We start from the raw sequence: 22,353 nt of genomic DNA, 5'->3' as shown, positions 1-22,353 counted from the left end.
GGCTGGCAATTTTTTTCTTTCAAGGTTTTACATATGTCATCCCATTGCCTTCTTGCCTGTATGGTTTCTGCCTAATAATCTGAGCTTAGTCTTATTGTTTCTCCTCTGTATATGACTTCTTGTTTTCCACAAGCTGCTCTCAGGATTGTTTGTCTTTGGTTTTGGCAAGTGTGATTATGATACACCTTGGTGATTTTCTTTTGGGGTCTATCCTGTATGGGGTTCGTTGAGCTTCTTGGATGGCCAGCTTTTCATCTTTCATCATATTGGAGAAGTTTTCTGTCAACAATTCTTCAATGATCCTCTCTGTGTTTTCTGTTTTCTCCCTGTTCTGGAACTCTGGTCACTCGCAAATTTTTGCTTTTGATTGTATCCCACATAATTCTCAGTGTCTCTTCATTTTTCGTTGTTCTTTTTTCTGAGTTTTCCTCGAACAGAGTTGTATCCAAGTGTTTGTTTTCAATTCCACTGATCCTGTCTTCCACCATTTGAAACCTGCTCCTCAGCCCTTCTATGACACTGTCCGTTTCTAAAATCTTGTTGTTTATCTTTTGGATTTCTAATTGTTGTTTGTGTATAATTTCTAGTTGTGTATTTATTTTGGCATTTTGTTCCTGTATTATTTTCCTGAATTCTTCCATTTTTTTGTCTGTATTTTCCATGAATTTGTCTATTTTTCCCTCATTTCTGTCTGCTTTTTGCTTCAACTCGTGGATAATTCTGAGTATTAGAGATTTGAATTCCTTATCAGGTAGTTCTAGTGCCTTTTCTTCTACTGGAAAGTTATCTGGTGTTTTATTTTGGACATTTACTGGAACCATCCTGTCCTGTTTTTGTAAATGTTTTGATATTGTTTGCTGTCTTTGGGGCATTAAGTAGTTATTTTTCTCATTTATTGACTGTAGATTTGTTTGTTTTGTCCTTTTTTTTTTTTTAAATTTGGCTATGTCTGAGCAGGCAGGCTGTGTGTTCTTTGTTGTTGCTCATCTGTGGGTACCACACTTTTTGCCTCCTTCTCCAATTGGCAGGGTCAGTTGCTCAGATATGGTACAGTAGGGCAGGTATAGCTGAAGAGGAGTTGCTGGGATGGGCTGTTTGTGGCACTTACTACGGCCACCAGGGTGGGCCGGCAATCAGTGCAGGGCAGGTTCTGGTAGGCTGTGCCTGTGCTGCTTGGTGGTGTTTTGTTAAGTGCACAGTGCAGGTAGGCAGGATGGAGGGGGGAGACTGTGATGTGTCGAACTAAGATGGGTATGGGAGAGAGGAGAGAGGAACAGGAGCCAAAAACATACAAACAAAAAAGAGTGCTAGAGAAGCCTGCAGTTGGAGTGGAGAGATGAGAGACTATAAAATGGAAAAAAAGAAAAAAGGAGAAGAAAAATGAATAAATAAAAATTAGAAAGAAAAAAGAAAAGCAAAGTTCCCAGGGATCCTACCGGTGCGGTTATGAGGCCTGGGAAGTTGCTCCCAGGCACTGAGGTACAGCCTGGCTAGAAGGTGTAGACGTGTCACTCAGTGCCAGGTATTCAAGGGACAAGAAGAGAAGAAAGGTATAGAGAGATGAGAAACTGAGTAGTGAAGAAAGAGAAAAAGAGGGAAAAGAAAACAAAACAAATTAAAAATAAAAAAAAAAAGAACAAGAACGACTCCCCCCAAAGAAACACAAAAAAAGAAATGCCCTCAGGGATCCCTCTGCATGTCTGCACAAACTGAGGGGGTAGGTCCCAAGCCGCGCAGTACTGCCCGGCTAGAACGGGCTCCCAATTCGAGAAAAGAAAAAGAAAACAAACAATTCAAAACAAACAAACAAAAAAGCCCCAGGATCCCACCAGTGTGGCAACACGGACCGGGAAGCAGTTTCACATTCGCGGAGTTTCACAGTCTTTCAGGAAGAAGCAAAGATGGCACATGAAGCCAGGTATTTGAGAGGAAGGAGGGGGAGGTGGTGAGAGGTAAGTAAGACATCAAAAGAAGCGGAAAAAAGCAGTATCAGCAGCCAACAAAGGGCACTCAGGGAGTCGGCCAGTGCGAGCAGGTGGAATCCAAGCAGCTGGTGCTTCCCGGCCCAAAGACTGTGGCCGCAGGAAGGAAAAGAGGCCGAGTGGGGGTGAAGAACGGTGGGGAGTGGGAAAGCATATATTGCTGGTTACCGGTTATTTTCTCTCCTGCTGGAAGCTCCGTGAAGCTGCTTTCTCATACTCCCTGTTTGCTGGTCTCTGATAGGAGTCCAAGATGGCAGATCCGTGCTGCGTTAGCTGATAGGGGACCTCTGCATGTATGTCTCCTCACTCCCTGTTCTCTGTCAGTTTCTTATTTCATTTGGTGCTTGGCTGAGTGCTTTATCTCTTCATTTGATGTTTAGGGTTTCAGAATTGCTGTTTTCTCTGTTCAGGATTGCTGTTTTCTCTGTTTGGCTTAGTTTTTCAGATCTTTGCTGTGGAGGGACAGTGTGGTGGTTCTGCCTAGAGCGTCATGTTGCCAGAAGTCTCCTATATTCTTCTTTTGATGGTTTGCACTTGTTTCTCCAGAACTACAGTACAAAATCGCCACTGAATTTGTCATTACTAAGCATTTTCCTATCAGAAGTAGCTCTTTGAAAAAAACCTGAATGTAATTTCTTTAGTGCTACTCATTATTACTCAGTAACTGCAGAAAAAGTAATAGGATAGTGGGTGTTAAAAAAATGCCATGAAATGATATTACCTAATATTAGTGTTTGTTTAAGTTTTTTTTAAAAGCAGTAGTAGGAAAGACATATACGTTTTCCTGGTGGCAGACTTGTAATATTTTCCACTGAAATTCATCCTACCCAATTAATCCTAATTGAGATACTACAAACAAATAAAAAGATTAAAAAGAGTAAAAAACAAAAATACCCTTCAAAAGACAGAAAAAGAAATGCAAAGGAGGAAAATTGTCTTATATAGGCTCAACTGACTAAAAAAGAAAAAAAGCAACAGTGAATTCATCTTACCTAAGGCAAGAGAAAACATTGATGTTATCAAGGATTTCATTTTACATGGATCCACAATCAACACCCATGTTTGGACATGTCCTCAGTTGGGACGAGTCCCTGGAGGAGGATATCATGCTTGGTAAGGCAGAGGGTCAATGAAAGAGAGGAAGACCCTCAGTGAGATAGACTGACAATGGGCCCAAACAGCAATGACTGTGGGGATAGAGCAGGACTGGGCAGTGTTTTGTTCTGCTGTACACAGGGTCACTACGAGTGGGAACCAACTCGAGAGCACCTAACAACAACAAAAGGCAAGACAGCCATGGTGCATTGAGCTCTCCTTGGTTTTGAAGCTACCCTTACAGATTAACCCGTTGCTGTCGCATTGATTTCAACTCATAGTGACCCTATATGACAGAGCAGAACTGCCCCATAGGGTTTCCAAGGTTGTAACCTTTATGGAAAAGGAATGTCACATCTTTCTCCCACGGAGCCGCTGGTAGTTTTGAACCACTGACCTTTCAGTTTTAACTTTAACCACTGTGCCATCAAAGCCCTGAAGCTACCTTGAATATTATTCTACTTCCAATTAGTCAGCTGGCATATATTGGGCACTTATTGGATGTAGAGCAAAACCAAGGCAAGGAAGTAAAACTATCATTTTCAACTGCTTACGGAAAAAAAAAAGCCAAGTCAGACCTGTTGGATATTAGAAGTGTGCAGTAAACATTAAAACGAGGTTTGGATTACATGAAACACTAAAATGAGAACGGATTAGGTCACATTCAACCTGACTTTCTTTTCTTCTCATCCCAAATTAAAAAAAAAAAAGAAAAAAAAGTGGAGAGACATGTGGTTTTGAGAAGAGTTAAAAGGGAGACCCTTATCTAATATGATTCATTACTCCCTTTCACCAAGAAGGGAGACTCTGTAAGGAAAAATAAAACAATGACAGGATAAGATACATACTGAAGTAGAAAATCCATTTTAATACAGGTATTAGAAAGGTATGAGATTAATGGTTGTGGATTAATCAGGAAAATCCCAACAACAAGACATAGGTGGCTAGATTCTTCCAGTTAAATAAAGTACACTGTAGATTTACAAATAAAGGACTTTTTAAATACATAATTTCAAATAAAGGGTAAAGAGCATTCTGATTTGCTGTAAATGGCAATAACAACAAGAAGTCTCAATAAATGTATATAAGCAATACTCTAAAAATCCAGAGGCAATGAAGTTAGTACACTGCCTAACACCGTGCCCCCGTGAAGTACATTAGCTTCTGGCCTGTTCTCTGAAATCCTAAGGCATTATTTGCTTCTGGGAACTTAGCAAACACCTCGTACAGACCAGGAAAAACTAAAATTCAATCAGGATTTCTGATCTAAGAATAGACTATAAATCAGCAGATTCTTTTCCTGTGTTTTCTAATGAATGGAAGACTTCGAGGGCCCACTCTCCTTTAGACTCAATCTACCAATAGTTTTAAGGTCCTCTAGAATGGATTCAAGAAAAGTTTAATACTAAAGGATGACCTACTAAAACTCATGCATATTTACAAATGGGAAACAAGCTCTAGAGAAATTAAGTGATTCATTCAAGTTATCATTGCTAATTAATGTCAGTCTCCTGATTCCTACTTTAGCTCTCTTTCTATAATGCATTTTAAAAATGGAAACCTTTAATGTAATTGAATAAAATACCAAGATAACAATAAGAATTAATTTAAGTACTATGTGTTTCATGGCTTGAGACAAAGGGACCTGCATTCTAATAGATGCAACTGAAAAAAATACATAAAAGAGAGACCTATTCCTATATTTAGAAGTAAGGATGGCGAGACTTCTCTCATGTACTTTGGAAATGTTATCAGGAGGGACCAGTCCTGGGAAAAGGACATCACGCTTGGTAAGGTAGAGGGTCAGCAAAAAAGAGGATGACTCTCAGTGAGAACTGGGCATCAGGATTGGAGAAAGACTCATTAACAACCTGTGCTATGCAGATGACACAATCTTGCTTGCTAAAAGTGAAGAGGACTTGAAGCATTTACTGACGAAGATCAAAACCTACAGGCTTCAGTATGGATTACACTTCAACATAAAGAAAACAAAAATCCTCACAAGTGGACCAATAAGCAACATCATGATAAATGGAGAAAAGATTGAAGTTGTCAAAGATTTTGTTTTACTCGGATCCACAGTCAACACCCACGGAAGCAGCAGTCAAGAAATCAACTAATGCACTGCATTGGGCAAATCTGCTGCAAAAGATCTCTTTGAAGTGTAAAAAGCCAAGATGTCCCTTTGAGGACTAAGGAATGCCTGACCCAAGCCATGCTGTGTTCAATCGTCTCATATGCATGTGAAAGCTGGACAAAGAATAAGGAAGACGCAAGAAAAGTTGATGACTTTGAGTTGTGGTGATGGTGAAGAATATTGAATATACCATGGACTGCCAAAAGAACAAACAAATCTGTCTTGGAAAAAGCACAGCCAGAATGCTCCTTAGACGTGAGGATGACAAGACTTCGTTTCACATACTTTGGACATGTTATCAAGAGGGACCAGTCCCTGGAGAAGGACATCATGCTTGGTAAAGTGGAGGGTCAGTGAAAAAGAGAAAGACTCTCAACAAGATGGATTGACAATGTTGCTGCAACAATGGGCTCAAGCATAACGATAATCATGAGGATGGCACATGACTGGGCAGTGTTTCGTTCTGTTGTACACAGGGTTGCTATGAGTTGGAAATGACTCGACGTGACCTGACAACAACAACAACATCCTACCATTTGGAACTAGATTAAATTGAATAATATACTTTTAGGGCTTTATGTACTACAGGAAACTGAGGATACACTTTAAGGAAAGATAAGATGATATAGCAAAACATTAAATTTTATATGTATAATTACTCCAGACAGCAAGCTCCATTATCAAAATAGCAAATACTGTCAATGTATACATTCACAGATAAAAATAATTTCCATTACGCAGTCAAAGCAACAATGCAAGCAGGAAAGAATCTACAAATCATACTTATATAAAAAAGTGCTTTAATGTTCTTTAGAGAAGTGTAATAACCTTTAAAAATGTAAAGAAAGGAGAATCTTTCAAGCAAGAGAGGGATTTTTTTTTAACTCTCTGTTGAATGTGGGAGGTTGTATAAAAGCCATTTCCTTTCATTTGATTTAGTCAGTGCTGGGGCAAAGAAAGAAAATGCTAAACTTGAACATTCTGTCTTTCCATTTAAACAAAGGGTTAACATTTAGTAATTTACTGAGAAGCATAAAGGATGAGGGAGAGAAAGAGATCATGATAATGGGGGTAGGATTAGTTTTCTTAGTCAGGAATAAAGGAAATGAGAGGGAATGAATAAAACAAACACCAAAAGCTTTGTCAGTAAAGAGGTCAACTACAGAGAATAATGTGACCAAGGACAGAGACTTGAGGACAGTGTAAAAGCTCCCTGGAGGACAACACTGTCCCTATAAGAACGAAGTTTAAAAGAAATGGTTTAGATGCTACAAATAATGAAAAGAGGTAGAAATATTAGTCCTTCAGATAAAAAGATCATATACCTTTTTATGTGGTGCAGTGGTTTCAGTGCTCAGCTGCTAATGGAAAGGTAGGCAGTTCGAAACCTCTAGCTGCTCTGTGGGAGACAGATGTGGTAGTCTGCTTCCATAAAGACTGCAGCCTTGGAAACCTTACGGGGCAGTTCTCTGTCATATAGGGTTGCTATGAGTCAGAGAAAATATTGAAAATACTGAAGTTGTCAAGGATTTCATTTTACTTGGATCCACAATCAATGCCCATGGAAGCGGCAGTCAAGAAATTAAATGACGTATGGCATTAGCAAATCTGTGCAAAAGACCTCTTTAAAGTGTTGAAAAGGAAGATATCACTTTGAGGACTAAGATGCGCCTGACCTAAGCCATAGTATTTTCAATCACCTCATGTGCACGTGAAAGATGGGCAACGAATAAGGAGGACAAAACAAGAATTAACGCATTTGAATTACGGTGCTGGCAAAGAATAATAAATATACCATGGACTGCCAGAAGAACAAACAAATCTGTCTTGGAAGAAGTACAGCCAGAATGCTCCTTAGAAGCGAGAATGGTGAGACTTTGTCTCACTTACTTTGGACATGTTATCAGGTGGGATCAGTCCCTGGAGAAGGACATGTTTGGTAATATAGAAGGTCAGTGAAAATGAGGAGACCCTCAAAGAGATGGATTGACAGAGTGGCTGCAACAACTGGGCTCAAACATAGCAACAGTTGTGCAGATGGTGCAGGACTGGGCAGCATTTTGTTCTGCTGTACAAAGGATCACTAGGAGTCAGAACCAACTCGAACGCACCTAACAACATACCCAACAAATGACTTGTATCTAGTGTATGTAAAGAACTCCAACAAATCAGTAAGCGGGAACCCAACATAAAAAATAGGCAGGAAGTTTGAACAGGTTTCACAAAAGTGGATACACAATTGACCAATAAACATGTAAAAGGACTCTCAACTTATTTATTAGGAAAATGCAAATTAAAACCACCAAGGAAATACAAGTACACATCCACCAGAAAGATAAAATGAAATAGACTGAAATTATAGCAAGTGTCGGTGAGGATGTGGAGCAACCAAACCTCTCAGGCACTGCTGCTGGTAGTAGAAATTGTTATAACCACTGTGGAATAATGATGGCAATATCTACCAATATCGACCAAAGGTGACATGTGCATTTCTCATTACCTAGCAAATCCATTCCAAAGAGAAATGTGTTCAAGGAAACACATATGGTAAAATGTTCACAGTAGCACTATTTGTAATAGTCCCAAACTGGAAACTACCCAATGACCATCAATAGTAGAATGGATTAAAAAATTGTCAAGTATTCACATGGAATTCTATACTGAAATAAAAATGCTCATGTAACAGTATGGAGGAATGTCACAAACATAATACTGAGCAACAACAACAACAAAAAAAAAGCCAGACACAAAGACCATATAAATTCAACTGCACAGCATGTAAACTATAAAAACAGACAAAATTAATCTAGGCTATTATAAATCTGAATACTGGTTATCTTTGAGGTTGGGAGTAGTGACCGAAAGGCAGCAGGAAGAATCTTATATTGTGTTGATGATGTTCTGTTTCTTGATCTGGGTGCTGGTTACAAGGATGTGTTCAATGCGTGAAAATTCATCCATCTGTACACTTATAATTTGTGCAATTTCCTGTATGTATATTATACTGCAACAAAAAATAGCATATGTGACAAAAAGCAAATAAATTAAAACAGCAATATGGAAAAAATTTCTACATGTATGACAAAGGGTTCCAAAGCAAAAAAACCCGTTGCCATCGATTCGATTCTGACTCATAGCGACCCTATAGGATAACGTAGAACTGCCCCATAGGGTTTCCAAGGAGCAGCTGGTGGATTTGAACTGCTGACCTTTCGGTTAGCAGCTGTAGCTCTTAACCACTGCACCATCAGGGCTCTGATAAAGGGTTAGTGAAGTTAATATATAAAGAATTCATGCAACTCAACTTTTAAAAAGCTAGTATCCAATAGGAAAACGGTCACACAAATACAAAGAGGATGTTCAATCAAAGAAATAAAACTGGCTACTAAAACATTTAAATGCACAAAATGTAAAATAGAACAATGGACTACAATGTTTGCCTAACAAATTAGCAAAGATTAAAGGAAACTAATAAGACTGTTGCTGAGGATTTGGTGAAACTAACACTCTATTCCTCATGGAAATGTGAACTGATATAAGCTTTCTGATGAGTCCGGCAGTGTAATAACCCTTAAAAAAATGTTCATATCCTTTGATGCACTAGCTCTACTCTAGAAATTATTTTGAAGAAAAATCAGAGCTGCAGTTAAAGATGGGCTTATTGTTGATTAAAAAAAACCAAACCCGTTGCCATCGAGTCCATTCCGACTCATAGCGACCTTATAGGACAGAGCAGAACTGCCCCATAGAGTTTCCAAGCTGTAAATCTTCACCAAGCCAACTGCCACATCTTTCTCCTAAGGAGGACTTGGTGGGTTGCTTAACCACTGCACCACCAGTGCTCCTTCAGCGTTGATTACGATGGTGTCCCTGGAGAAGGACATCATGCTTGGTAAAGCAAAAGGTCAGTGAAAAAAGGAAGACGTTCAACGAGATGGACTGATACAGTGACTGCCAACAATGGGCTCAAACAGCAAAGATTGTGAGGATGGCGCAGGACCTGGCAGCGTTTTGTTCCGTATTCATAGGGTTGCTATGAGTCTGAACCAACTACACAGCACCTAACAACTAACAACAATGGTGAAAATTCTGAAACAATGTAATTATCCAATATGGGATACAAATGGGAAAATGGTTATACTATTATACATATATAATGTGATATTATTATAGTAATGAGTATATGAAGGGGGAATACATGGTAAATTAAAGTGAAAATATAGGATACAAAATTCTATGTATTATTTCTTTTCATGTTCAGAAAGATTACATACACAAACATTTGCACAGAAAAAGTCAGTAAGAACACATATCATGATGTTAACAGAGGCCACCTGTGGTTAGTATAATTATGGATGATCTTTTATTTTTGGCTTATTTTCTAAAATAAAATGCTCTTTGAGCATGTACTACTATTATATTCAGAAATTTAAGAAAATAATAGGGTTAAAAAATATATACACCCATCCAGTTACCTTACTCTAGAAATTTAAGCAACCTAGATTTCTGTCTTCTTCAACTCCCACATTCAATCTGCAACTGTTTCCTCAATTTTACCTTAGAAATGTTTGTCCAAGCCTTTATTCCATCATTTCTACAACTCAGGTCCTAGTCTTCCCTAGTGAGCTCCTGGCATCCAGTCTCTTCATTTCGGCAAAATGTCCACATCTTCCACTACCTCTGTATTTCACCTGCATCAAACCACTAACTATAGGGACCCTCCACTGCCCTACCTCAAAACCAAAAAAAAAAAACCTCACTGCCGTGGAGTCGATTCCTACTCATAGCAACACTACAGGATACAGAAGAACTGCCTCATAGGGTTTCCAAGGCTGTAAATTTCTATGGAAGCCGACTGCCACATCTTTCTCCCGTGGAGTGGGTAGTGGGTTGGAACAGCCGACCTTTCAGCAGCCGAGCGTTTAACCACTGCGCACCAGGGTTCTGCCGCATCCCCACCGAAAAACCACACCAGGTACTTTCATGCCTCTGAACCTTGGAATACTCAGTTTTTCTTTTCAGTGATGTATTCTCTCCCTTTCATCTTTCTAATCTGATACATGGTTCAAGATTCACCTCGGATATCATTTACTGGGTGTAGCCTCTCCTACGCCGCAAGGAGTACAGTTTCCAAATTAATCCTCCAATGACAGTTTGAACATCTTTCAACATTTATCACTCTATGTTGTAGTTATCTGTTAGTGCCTACCTTTCCCATTGTACGGCATGAGTCATTTTGTTTTCAATTTCTTAAAACCCAATTGGATGAATGAACGTAAAGGGTATATATGCAAAACATATATACAGAGGTCTGGTGTTTTTTCTTCAAGATGGCAGAGACGCCTTAAAATAATCCCGCACGAAAGCACTCACATTCAGCGCCTCGAGTCAGAACTGGCTCAAAAGCAAAGGACAAAAGACTTGAGCCTACATGCTGAGATGTCCCGGCCCTAATCACCCACAGTAGATCCCTACACAAAGGTTTCAAACCATGTTAGAAAACTGGCACCTGCTGCCGTCATTCCGCGGGCCACGCCTCGGCGATGAACGGTAATCCGAGGCACTTCTGGATACTGACCCAAAAAATCGAGAAAGAAAAAGGGCTAAATAGTACTAGTGGATATCCAAAATGAATGATTCGGCCCCGCCCCAGCCAGGCGCAGTCCCCCTGCGGCGCATCCATCCCCGGGGAAAGGAATAAACGCGGCTCCTGACCACAGGTGCTGGCAACGCGGCCAGGGCTCGGGATTCTGGGAAGGTCTAGGGCTGAGGCTGGCCTCCGCCAGGGCGCCGCGGGTTACACCTGTCAGGCTGCGCCTAACGCTAGGCCCCGAAACCGCCGGGGTCTGTGCCGACGCCTGTGGGAGCGCGTCATCCGCCCTCTGGTCCCTGGTTCGGCCCAACCCCTTGCCTCCTCGCTTACCCCCTCGTCCTTCTCCTCAAACAAAGGCAATCCACACCCACCGCCATTTTTCCCTTACCTCAAAAACCACCTCTTCGTCAAAGTCCGGTGTCATCCTTCTCCGCCATGCCACCCGCCTCAGCACGATGGGAAAAGAAGGCGGGAGAACAGGCAGCACCGACGCGTAGGCGTCGCCTGTCCCATGGGTTCAGAAAACTACAGTTCCCAGCATGTCTCGCAGATCCCGCCCCCTTTTCAGTCACGTTTATTGGAGCAGAGGATGAGTGTGTGGGCGTGAAGGGCGGGAGCGGGATGAAGTTCCAGCCCTCTGATTGGAGGAGTCTTGGGCTTTTGTATGCCTTTTACGGCCGCGACTAGCAGGGGGCGCTTGGAGCACTGATTTTTTGAGAGTGAGAGAGGCGCACGCTCCGCCGGCCCTGTGGTGCGCGCAGCTCGTGACCGCGCCTGGCCGTCCGCCCGGAGCTCGGCTGGGCGGTGCTCTTGCTTGCCTGTCTGCCGCCGGCTGCTTGCGCCCGGGACCGCTGCGGAGTCCCTGGAACCCGCCACATCCTTTGTGCCTGGGCTGCGGGAGGGAAAGCGATAGCTGTGGGGGCTTTTCTCTTCTTCCCTAACACTTGAAACAATGGACTGAAAAGGGAACATGGATTGAGGGGGGCGAGCGGGGAAGCGAGCTGCACAGGGGAATCATGACTTCTGTCGCTGGTAAGTGACTGCGCTGGGTCTGCCGTAGAAAAGTTTGTAGGGAGCATTGCTCGTCTTCGACTTTCGAGCAACTTTCTCCTCTGGGTGGGTGAGTTGTGTGTCTGTCCTCTACCTTTCCCAGAGGACCTCGGCTAATGCCGAACGGATGGGGTTTGCTGCCGGATTTACTCGTCCGTTCTTGCTTGCCTAGAGGGGCTGCTTGGAAATCAGTGTATCTTGGGACTTCCCTTCAGAGGGAGACCTGTGTTGGAGGCTCTTTGCGCCAGGTGAAACGCTAAATGTACAAGGCATTTGCTCTTCTCTCCTAAAATTTAAGCCACTTTGCCTTTGCGTGTGAAAATAGTTTAGATTCCCATGTTAAGAAATCAGTTATTCTGGGAAAGCGTGAGTGTTCCCAGCGTGTTGAACTCAGCAGCTCTATGCGACTAGCTTTTAAACTAGTATCAACTGAAAACCCTTGCAACCTTATTCGATAAAGTGATTTAGACACTGTTACTTATGTCCTGGTGGTTTTACCTCTATTATGTGAGAAACAGAGCAATAGGATTGCCGATGGCAGTTGTTTACTCGTCTTCACCCGATTTCGTATGGTTTTCTTAAATTTCTACCTGGTTTGTGTAAACAAAGCCCTATTTTCTGTCTGACTCCCACAGTCCCCCTTTTCCAAATGACAAAGCCTGTGTTTACCTTTGTGTGGATTTTGAGCAATTCTGGACATTTTAAAGGAACAGTTCTTTTTTTCTGAAATGATTTCTAAAGTGGTGTTCAATTCATTGTATAAGAACATAGGTTAATTTTTTAAACAGGATTTAATGTGTTAAGTAATTTTTTTTTAAACGTTTTAGTTTATATTGAAGGGAATAAACTTTCATTAGAAATAGTAAAATAGTTTAAAGCTTCTCCTCAAAGTTACTTCTAGAATCAGCACTTAAATATCAGATTAAATTTGCTTTGCTTTTCCCTGCCTTTGTTTAAAATTCCTGCAACTTGAAATTGTCAAACAGCACTCTAAATGTTCTGATTTGTATTCTTTGTAAAGCCTAGATATATCTGAGTGTTGCATTGCTAGATGTAATCAGATTGCAATTAACAAAACAAGAAGTTAGCCAATAGGAATAAAAAGCAAGGAGTGAAGTGTTTCTGTAGAAGATGTTGTGGATTTTTCCTTTTTGATCTTGATCTTCTTATATGTGTGTCTAAGAGATATGTCATACACCACTGGAGTTATTTATAAACACTCTTTTTCTTAACAAAGGGAGGCTTTCTACTGACTTAAGGTGAATTATTTTCATCCTAAATTTCTGTGCGTCACGTTTGTCCAAGTTTTCTTTATTGCTGAATCAATCTAAGTATTTTGAATTTAAAGTGGTTGGAAATTAAAAGTCTTTCCAGCCAATGTTAGTTCTCCCTTTTTCAAGTGTCAAGTGAATTTAAAACAATCATTCCTTATATGTATCAGTTTTCAATTCCAGTCCTAATATTTTGTAATGAGCAGGTACAAAAGCACTTAATTTGACCTTTAAATATGTAAACTTGATTTCTAGGGCTGAGTTTGAAAGTTTATGATTCTGACATTTGAATTACTCTAGAATAATGCAAACTCTTTTTATATTTTATCAACTTTACAATTAAAGAACACCACAGACATTTTTGTGGTGTTTAAAAGAGGGATACTTCCTGTGTTTAGCTGAGTTAGTTGGTTTTTAGCATGGCTCACTTGGAAGCATTAACTGCTTTTTTTGTTCACCCATCTGTTAAGATTTATTAGTGTTCTTTCTAGTGTCTATATGGGGAACATGGAAGAGAACTGGGTTTATCTAAGTTATAAGTATCCTAAAGAAGAGTTGCTCTGTTTTTTCTGCATCTGTGAAAGCTTGGGTCTTTAGTAGAGATTTTAGAATTATTCTAAGCATTATATGAAAAAGGAGAGATAATGATAGGTGTATATTTTCTTTTTTCAGCATGTATAGGTCACTATCGTATTAATTTGGGGCTGGTCCAATAGCCTAGAAGGTGTGCACGTGAATCACACAGCCACCTGTGTGTAACAGATGACGATTATGTTTGTAATAGTAAAATGGTACTAGTACTTCAGTTTCTTACCTTATTTTTCCCTGGAGCCAAACAGCTGTGTAAATAAAAGCTTTGCTGCTTTGCTCTAAGAAGCTTTGGGTCTGACTGTTGATACAGTATTAGGATCCAGAGGTGCTGGATTCATTTCCTAACATCATGCACTCATTTCAAGACTTTGACGTTGGAGCAGACCATAATATAATGGCTTGTTATTTTTTGAGTTGTGTTTCTTTCAAAGTAAAAAAAAAAAAAAAAAAAAAGAGGATTTCTGATATTGCAGGACCAGTGACTTAGTTGAACCCTAGTTCCCACTGAAAATTAACGGTTTATTTAATAATCCAGTTGAAGTTGATTCCTGCTAACTTTTCATAATATTATTCTGCATTAAAATGAGTATTGGTTTTTTAAAAAGAAATTTCCTGTTACTGAGACATATTATGGGTATTGAGTAGGTGGCAGCTGTGACTATTCCCCGGCTCTTTTTCAGTGCAGGAATATAGCAGTGAATAAGATTAACAAAGTCCCTGCCCTCCTGGAGCATTCCTTCTAGTGGTGGAGACAGATGCTGAAGAAAAATGAAGAGACATGCTGAAGAAAATAAAAGTAGGGTAAAGTGGCTAGAGTGAGTCATTGGTGGGTCACTGGTAGAATTCTCCCCTTCCATGAGGGAGACCCAGTTTGATTCCCAGCCGGTGTACCTCATGCACAACCACCACCCATCTGTCAGTGGAGGCTCGTTCCTTGCTATAATGCTGAACAGATTCAGCGGAGCTTCCAGACTAAGATGAACTAGGAAGAAACTTATGGATCACAAGGGTCCAACCTCCAACCGATCATGGGGATGGCTTGGGACTGGGCAGCATTTCATTCCATTGTGCATGAGTCAGGGGCTGACACATGGCAGCTAAGAACAACAAAGTAGCTACAGAGTATAAGAGATAGCTTCTCCTGAAGAAAGTATCTCAGGAGTTATAATCTCAGAATCATATGGGCTTTAGAGATGATCTAATTCCTCCATTTACTAGATGAAGCAGGGAGATCTGCCACAAAGGCACACAATTAGGTTAGGCCCGCTGCCTCCCGGTTATTATTGGCTTTCTCCAATATACAGTTAACCTACAATGGTAAACCTGGGTTCACATGTATTTAATTCAGTGAGTAAGCATTGAGAGCTTTAGGTACATAATGCTGTGCTATATTTATTTGAAATCAACACCAGCTCAATACTGATATGTAGTTAGGTGAATTGCTGGTACACTAAGAGAGTACAGGGATTTATGTCTCTTGGAAGCAGCCTTTAGTATAAAACACATTTAAAGAAAAAGGTAAAGGTGGTACTAGAAATTAAAAAACAATTTAACTAAGAATCAGAAATCAATCAGTTAAATAACCTTGAAGCTCTGACAAAGCCATAAAATTCAGAAAGTAAAAGATAGTAAAAGATAAATCTGATGAGACGTGGTTTTGGTTTTTTGTTTATTTAAATTCCTTCAAAAATCCCAAAGGTAGGATGTTTTGCGAATGGTAGTAGAAGTCCAATCAACGTGACAGTCTGTCAATTTTCATTCTCTTTAGTAAGCTGGGGGTTGTGGGGAGGGTTGTGAAGAACCTTAGGGCATTCATTCCTTCTTTCTCTTAAGACTTGACCTAATAGATGATGAGTTTAATTTGGTAGACCATTGCACCGAGATTTATTACTAGGCTTTGAAGGATTTTATAATTTTTTTTCCTACCTTAAAAAAAAAAAGAACTTTAATAACATGCTTATTGAACAGCTAACTGAAATTGTATGGCGTTGGGAATCTATATTATTTTGAAAATACAGTAAAACCTGCGAAAGCTGGAACCTGTGTAAGGTGGAAATCTGTCAGAGAAGGAAGACTTAAAATGTTTTTCACTAAAAGGAGCAATAGAAAAGTGCACCCTGTCAAAGATGGAAAACTTGTGAGACCCAGAAAAACAAGGCAGTCCCATCAAGTTCTGGCTCTCACAGATTTCACTATCTTCTTTATTTATGGTAATACTCTTAATAAGCAGTTGAGTAAGAAGGCATCTGCTATTGTGTAATTTTGGTTGTACCTATATATTAGGGATTCAGGAAATTCTTCCTTGGTTGATAAAGGGAAGTAGAGTGCCCTACTCTATTTTTTACTCAGTTCCATGTAATGTCTTCCTGAGTGTTGTGACTAATTTCCTTTGTTGAAAAGAAAATCCCCTTCAAATGAAATATCAAAGCTTCTCTGTATTCAAGTAATGTTTAGCAGTCCTTTGTAGCAGATATTTTGAAGTTATTTTTGTTTTTTTCAGTAAATTAAGTTTTTATTCAGCTTAGATCCTGTTGCAAGAGCAAACGTAAGTATAAGAAGTATAAGATAAAACATTATCTGACCTCAAGTTTCCTTGGGAAGTAAGACTGGGTCATAAGTGACAGTGTAGGTAGAAGAGCGTTTTTATTTTACAGTTCTCTTGGGTAAAGCTTTTATTAGGCTTCAGCCAGCGCGCCTCTTGCACAGTTGCCACCCATCTGTCAGTGGAGGCTTATGCATTGTTATGATGCTGAACAGATTCAGCAGAGCTTCCAAAGTAAGACAAACTAGGAAGAAAACTATGGATCAGAAGGGTCCGATCCCCAGCCAATCATGGGGATGGCGCAGGACCTGGCAGCATTTTGTTTTATTGTGCGCGGGGTCACCATGAGTCGGGGGCCAGCACGTGGCCGCCAACAACAACAAAGTGACCAGAGAATGTAAGGGATAGTTTCTCCTGAAGGAGGTATCTCAAGAGTTACAATCTCAGAATCATATGAGCTAGGGCCCAGCTCTATACAAATCTAGCACAGCATAAATAGGTGTTCATTTAAATACTTTATAATGTTGAGGAAGAATTGCTACACTAGAAATTGTGGTCAGCTGTTATATGAACAAGAAAGGTGGTTATTAATTAATAGTACACAGCAGAATCACCAGTGGAACTTGACAAAAATGCAGATAGTCAGGATCTATCCCTCGAGGTTCTGGTTGATTAGATCTGGGGTAGGGCCTGGACATGTGACTTAAGGGAAAAAACAAAAAAGGCTCCATGAAGGATTAAAATGAAAATTCCTGATTGATAACCCCTGCACAGAGAAATACTGGCTTCATTATGAGCGTCAAATAATATAACAGAATTAATTCAGTCTTAAAGTTTATAAGATTTCTGTATTCCATTTTTAAGATGATTTTGGGGTTCTGTCTAGTGAGGTAGACGGACAATTGATAAAAGGCATTTATACAACTCTATAGGGTCACACAGTGGTTAAAGCACTCAACTGCTAACCAAAAGGTTGGTGGTTCCAACCCACTGGCTGCTCCATGGAAGAAAGATGTGGCAGTCTACTGCTGTAAAGATTTCAGCCTTGGAAACCCTATGGGGCAGTTATCCTCTATCCTGTAGGATCACCATGAGTTGGAATTGACTTGGTGGCAACAAGTTTTTTTTTTTTTTTGTGGTATGAGTCGGAATCGACTCAACGGCCTTTTGGTTTACTGTATATCATTGAGGTAGAAGCATACTACTCTTATTCATATGAGAAGCTTAATGAGTCACATCCTACGTTTTACTTAGGCAAATTCAGCACTCAGCAAATAAACTGAAGTGCTCCTCCAATTATTTCATTTAGTGTCAACAGAAGATATGGTAATTTGTTCCAAAGTTGGAGGAAAAATAAGCTGTATTGCATTTATTTTAAAATATACGATATACCCAAAGCTATATATACTGAAATTTAAGGGCAATTTAAGGAATTGTCAAGAGTAATATTGACTTTATACACTGTAACATAACCTACCTCTAGGGGCAGTGGTGGTTCAGTGGTAGAATTCTCATGCTCCATGCAAGACCCGGAGCCCTGGTGGTGCGGTGGTTAAGAGCTCAGGCGGCTAACCGAAAGGTTAGCAGTTCAAATCCACCAGCCACTCCTTTGAAACCTTATGGGGCAATTCTACTCTGTCCTATAAGGTTGCTATGAGTCACAAACGACTCGACAGCGATGGGTTTGTTTGTTTGTTTTTAACGCGAGACCCAGATTTGATTCCTGGCCAGTGCACGTCAAGCGAAGCCACTACCTTTCTCTCAGTGGAGGCTTGCGTGTTGCTATGATGCTGTATAGGTTTCAGCGGAGCTTCCAGACTGAGACAGACTAGGAAGAAAGCCCTGGTGATCTACTTCTGGATAATCAGCCAGTGAAAACCCTATGGATCACTATGGTCCTAATGTGCAACTGATCATGGGCATGGTGCAGGACTAGGCAGTGTTTTGTTCCGTTCTACGTCAGGTCACCATAAGTTGGGGCTGACTCGATGGAAGCTAACAATAGCATTACATAACCTGCCTAGTAAACAAAACTGTAAGTTCACCACACTGTTTGTTATGAATTGAATTGTGTCCCCCCAAAATGTGTGTTGTAAGTCCTGTGTTTGGGTTCAGTTTTATACCTGTGGTTATAATTCCGTTTGGGAATGGGCTTTTTGTTGTTGTTATCTTAAGAGGCCATGTCATTGTAGGGTGTGTTTTGAGACATAAAAAGAGTAGGTTAGGACAGAAAAGGAAACAGAGATAGGTGAAGATAATGCCATGTCATATAAAGAATACCAAGGAGCCAAGGAATAGAAGGTGAAGAGACAAGAATTTTCCCCCAGAGCCAACAGAGAGAGAAAGCCTTCCCCTAGACCCAGCACCCTGATTTTGGACTCCTAGCCTTCTAAACTGTGAGAAAATAAATTTCTGCTTGTTAAAGCCACCCACTTGTAGTATTTCTGTTAAAACAGCACTAAATAACTGAAACACTATTAAAAGTAAAAATGTTATAAAATTTAATTATGTATCATCTTGTGCTTTGGTTACTTTGTCATCAAATTATTATTATTTTTTTCCTTTCTAGAGATTAAGAAGCCACCAGTGGCCCCCAAGCCAAAGTTTGTGATGGCAAATAATAAGCCAGCTCCACCTCCCATTGCTCCTAAACCTGACATTGTGATTTCTAGTGCTCCACAGCCAACAAAGAAAACCAAGCCGGCAATAGCCCCAAAACCAAAAGTTCTAAAGGACTCACCTGTTCGAGACATAAGGCTATCACCATCAAGGAAAAACACTATGAACCTGGAAGAGCACAAACAGAAAGCACCTGAAAATGCTGATGACTTTAATTGTAAAAATGTAGGGAACCAGAGCAGTGATTTTATTTTACCGGTGTGCTCCTGCAGCTCTGAATGTGTCCATAAGCTTGGGAATAGAGGGAATTCATGTGTAAAGCAGCTTGTTTTAGAATCCCTAGAAATGCATGAAAATTTAGAAAATAGTAAAATTGATGAGTTCTCTTTAACTATAAAAACTAGGAATCAATGTGATTCTCATGGTGAAACGATACAGAGCCAGAGTGGAGTAGTTTTAAAGGCAAGCATCCTAGAAGAGAATCTCAAAGATGTTTTAACACAAGGAATGTCACCTTTTAGCTCACCACAGAAGCACAGATCCACAGACAGCCCAGAAATGAATGGTGGCTGTAATTTGAACGAGCAATTCAGAATTGAATTTACTGATTTGTCACCATCCTTATCCAGCTTTGAGAAAGTCCCTGATGATCACCACCTCCTACAGCCTGTGAGTGATGAATTTCAAATTGTTGAAACTTGTCAGGATGGTAATAGAAAAAGCAGTAGTTGCTTTCATTCATCCAAACAAGAAGCTCTGGAAAATGGCAAAAAGAATAATTTTATATCTTCAGATGGAGTTAGTAAGAAGATGGAAGTTAAAGACATTGGTCCCTTAGAAATTCACTTAGTACCATATACCAAAAAATTCCCAACTCCCAAGCCCAGAAAGACACGCACTGCTCGTCTGATACGCCAAGAGTATATAGATGCTCCTAGTGAAAGTACTGAGGAACCAGAGAATTCAGACAGTAACTCTTCTTGTCTTATTGAAGACAATTTGAAGAACAATAAAATTAGCGTTCTTCATCAGAATGTTTTGTGTAACCAGGAACAGGTGGATAAAGTGAAGCAAGGAAGTAAAAATGAATTGAATCTGGACTCTGACTGTGACAGACAGGACTTAGCCAATTCACAGAAAGCTGTGTGTCCTGAAACTTCTTCCTTTGAAAAAATGGCACCTCCTTTAGAGACAGACTCCTGTTTGAGTTCTGACAGCAAGACAGTAGATGGCTGTAATATGTCACTTGCTATGGACAATGGGACCGGTATTATAAGATGCAGTACTCTATCTGTAAGCCTGCCTAAGCAACTCAAATTAACTTGTAATGAACATTTGCCTACTGCGTATAACCCAGGAGTGTGTGCTCCTCAAATGCAAAAGGAATCTACAGTAAAGGATGAAAGTTCTTCAAGGATTATTCCCAAAAAGCCTCAAAGACACAGCTTGCCTGTTGCGGGGGTGCTTAAAAAGGCTGCCTCAGAGGAGCTTGTGGAGAAAAGTTGTTATCCCTTAAATGAGGAAAAAAATTTAGAGAAGAATCTAGAAAGCAATCACGTTCAGCATTTGGGTGCTCCAAACAATGGTATGTCATCGTCCTTTGATGTGCCCAAACGGGCTTCAGAAAAGCCAGTGTGGAAATTACCTCATCCTATTTTACCCTTTTCAGGGAACCCAGAATCCTTAAAGTCTGTGAGGATGTCCTCAAATAGTGAGCCCTCAAGTTCCCTAACCAAGCCTAGAGCAAAGTCATTATCTGCTGTGGATGCAGAAAGGAGCACTAAGCCTTGCAAAGACTCTCAAAAGAAAAACTCTTTGAAGAAGTTGCTCAACATGAAGTTGTCCATCTGTTTCATGAAGAGTGATTTTCAGAAATGTTGGTCCAAGAGTAGCCAACTTGGAGACATGAGCACTGGTAACGTCTGTGGTGGGGACCGGAAGAGGATTGAAAGTGATTGGCATGGCTTGTTGGCAGGAGAAGAAAAGAGAAGTAAACCCGTTAAGGCGTATTCTGCAGACAACTACAGCCTGGAATCTCAAAAGAAGAGAAAGAAGTCTCGGGTCCAGACCAGCATGGCCAATAGTCCTAGAGCTGAGTCTTTGGATGACCAAATTCTCTCTAGGGAATCATCGTCTCAGGCTGCTTGCAAATCTGTTAGAAGTGCCTGTGCACCGGAGTATGAAAATATACACCATTATAAGGAAATACCAGAGTATGAGAACTTGCCATTTATTATGGTTATAGGGAAAACTCCAGAGTTTGAATGTCACAATTCCAGCAACATGGAGGACACCGATGCAAATGTGTATGAGGTAGAAGACCCTTATGAAGCTCCTGCTAGCCAGCTGCAACTTGGACCCAGACTTCAGCACTGCAGGTAACACTTAGGTGCCGGACAGACATTGTACTCTTGCATGTATTATTGCAATTAATTTTCAACAACCCTGTGAGATAGGTATATGTACATGGGGGAAAATCACCTGATGAGAGACTGGTTTAGTTAAGCATATATAAAAAAAAAGAAAGAAAAATCTGTATTCCTGATGTCTATAATGAAGCTCAGCATTGGCTATGATGACTGATTCTTAGATGCATTTTTAAACTGTTTGTGGTTAATTGTCTTCTCTTCAGAATTGCTGCTAAAATTGACTGTTAAGCACTAGTTTTTCAAAACATATTGACTAGTTATGGAATTCTTATTCCAAAGTGCAGCCTCCTTTTATCATAGGGATGGAATGGGTATTTGCAGTGCAAGCTTGTAACAGTTGATTTACTAATAGCTGATGCAAAGAATTTGAACCAGAAGGAAGATAGATGCTGCAAAGAAGGTCTGGAACAGAGAGGTCCGAGGCCCTCCAAGGCACCAACTCAGGAGTCATTGCAGGAAACCTGGGGCAGGAAATTGGTCAATTCAATGAGGTTTTTTTTTGGCTAAGTAAGAAATCTGTACAGTTATTGAAATCCTTGCATTGTCTTTGTCAGGTAAAAACCTTTAAATTTGCAGAAATTACCACTCTTTGAGGATTAGTTATTTTCCTTGTTGAAGCTAATTGCTGACTCCTGGTGAATATAGGAAAAAATGCAGAAAGCGCATAACTGCTCTTCTTTCTTTCTTTCTTTGATGTATGTACTTCATGCCTCTGGAATATGTATTCCACCTCTCTTATTGAAATCTTGGGCCAGCTTAACAATGTGGTTTCATGAAGCTTCCAGAATCACCCAGTGGGAAGTGTTCACATCCTATTCTGACCTCCCAATTATTCTATATTCTTACAGCCTTTATCTCAGACTTTCTTATGGTGCGATTATTTGGTCTTAAAATTATATTTATATCCTACATGAGGCCAAGCAAGGAGCTTGGTAGGTGATCAGTAGATGTTCTTTGGGTATATGAGTGAGTGAATCGAAAAGAGGCAAAGCAACCTTTGTAGCTGCTTCCTTCTCTCTTCATAGTCCCAAAGGTAGCCTTTGC

At 40.2% G+C, this 22,353-nt stretch overlaps 2 protein-coding genes across 3 annotated transcripts in view; one reads left to right on the top strand and one right to left on the bottom strand.

Moving 5' to 3' along the window:
• The window catches only part of VEZT (vezatin, adherens junctions transmembrane protein), an 89,144-nt gene extending 77,824 nt beyond the window's left edge, over window positions 1-11,320 (bottom strand). For both annotated transcript variants that reach the window (XM_023735721.1, XM_023735722.1), the window contains exon 1: window positions 11,196-11,320. In XM_023735721.1, the coding sequence (XP_023591489.1) occupies window positions 11,196-11,231 (36 nt within the window). In that variant the 5' untranslated portion in view covers window positions 11,232-11,320. The remainder of the gene's footprint in view (window positions 1-11,195) is intronic.
• A 382-nt stretch (window positions 11,321-11,702) lies between these two features.
• Window positions 11,703-22,353, top strand: part of FGD6 (FYVE, RhoGEF and PH domain containing 6) — a 124,462-nt gene continuing 113,811 nt past the window's right edge. The window contains exons 1-2 of the mRNA XM_004381231.3: window positions 11,703-11,839; window positions 18,831-21,258. Coding sequence (XP_004381288.1) covers window positions 11,824-11,839; window positions 18,831-21,258 — 2,444 coding nt within the window. The 5' untranslated portion in view covers window positions 11,703-11,823. The remainder of the gene's footprint in view (window positions 11,840-18,830; window positions 21,259-22,353) is intronic.

Source organism: Trichechus manatus, unplaced genomic scaffold, assembly GCF_000243295.1.
Source record: "Trichechus manatus latirostris isolate Lorelei unplaced genomic scaffold, TriManLat1.0 scaffold00081, whole genome shotgun sequence".
NCBI lineage: Eukaryota > Metazoa > Chordata > Mammalia > Sirenia > Trichechidae > Trichechus > Trichechus manatus.
This window is presented reverse-complemented; position numbering and strand designations above follow the sequence as displayed.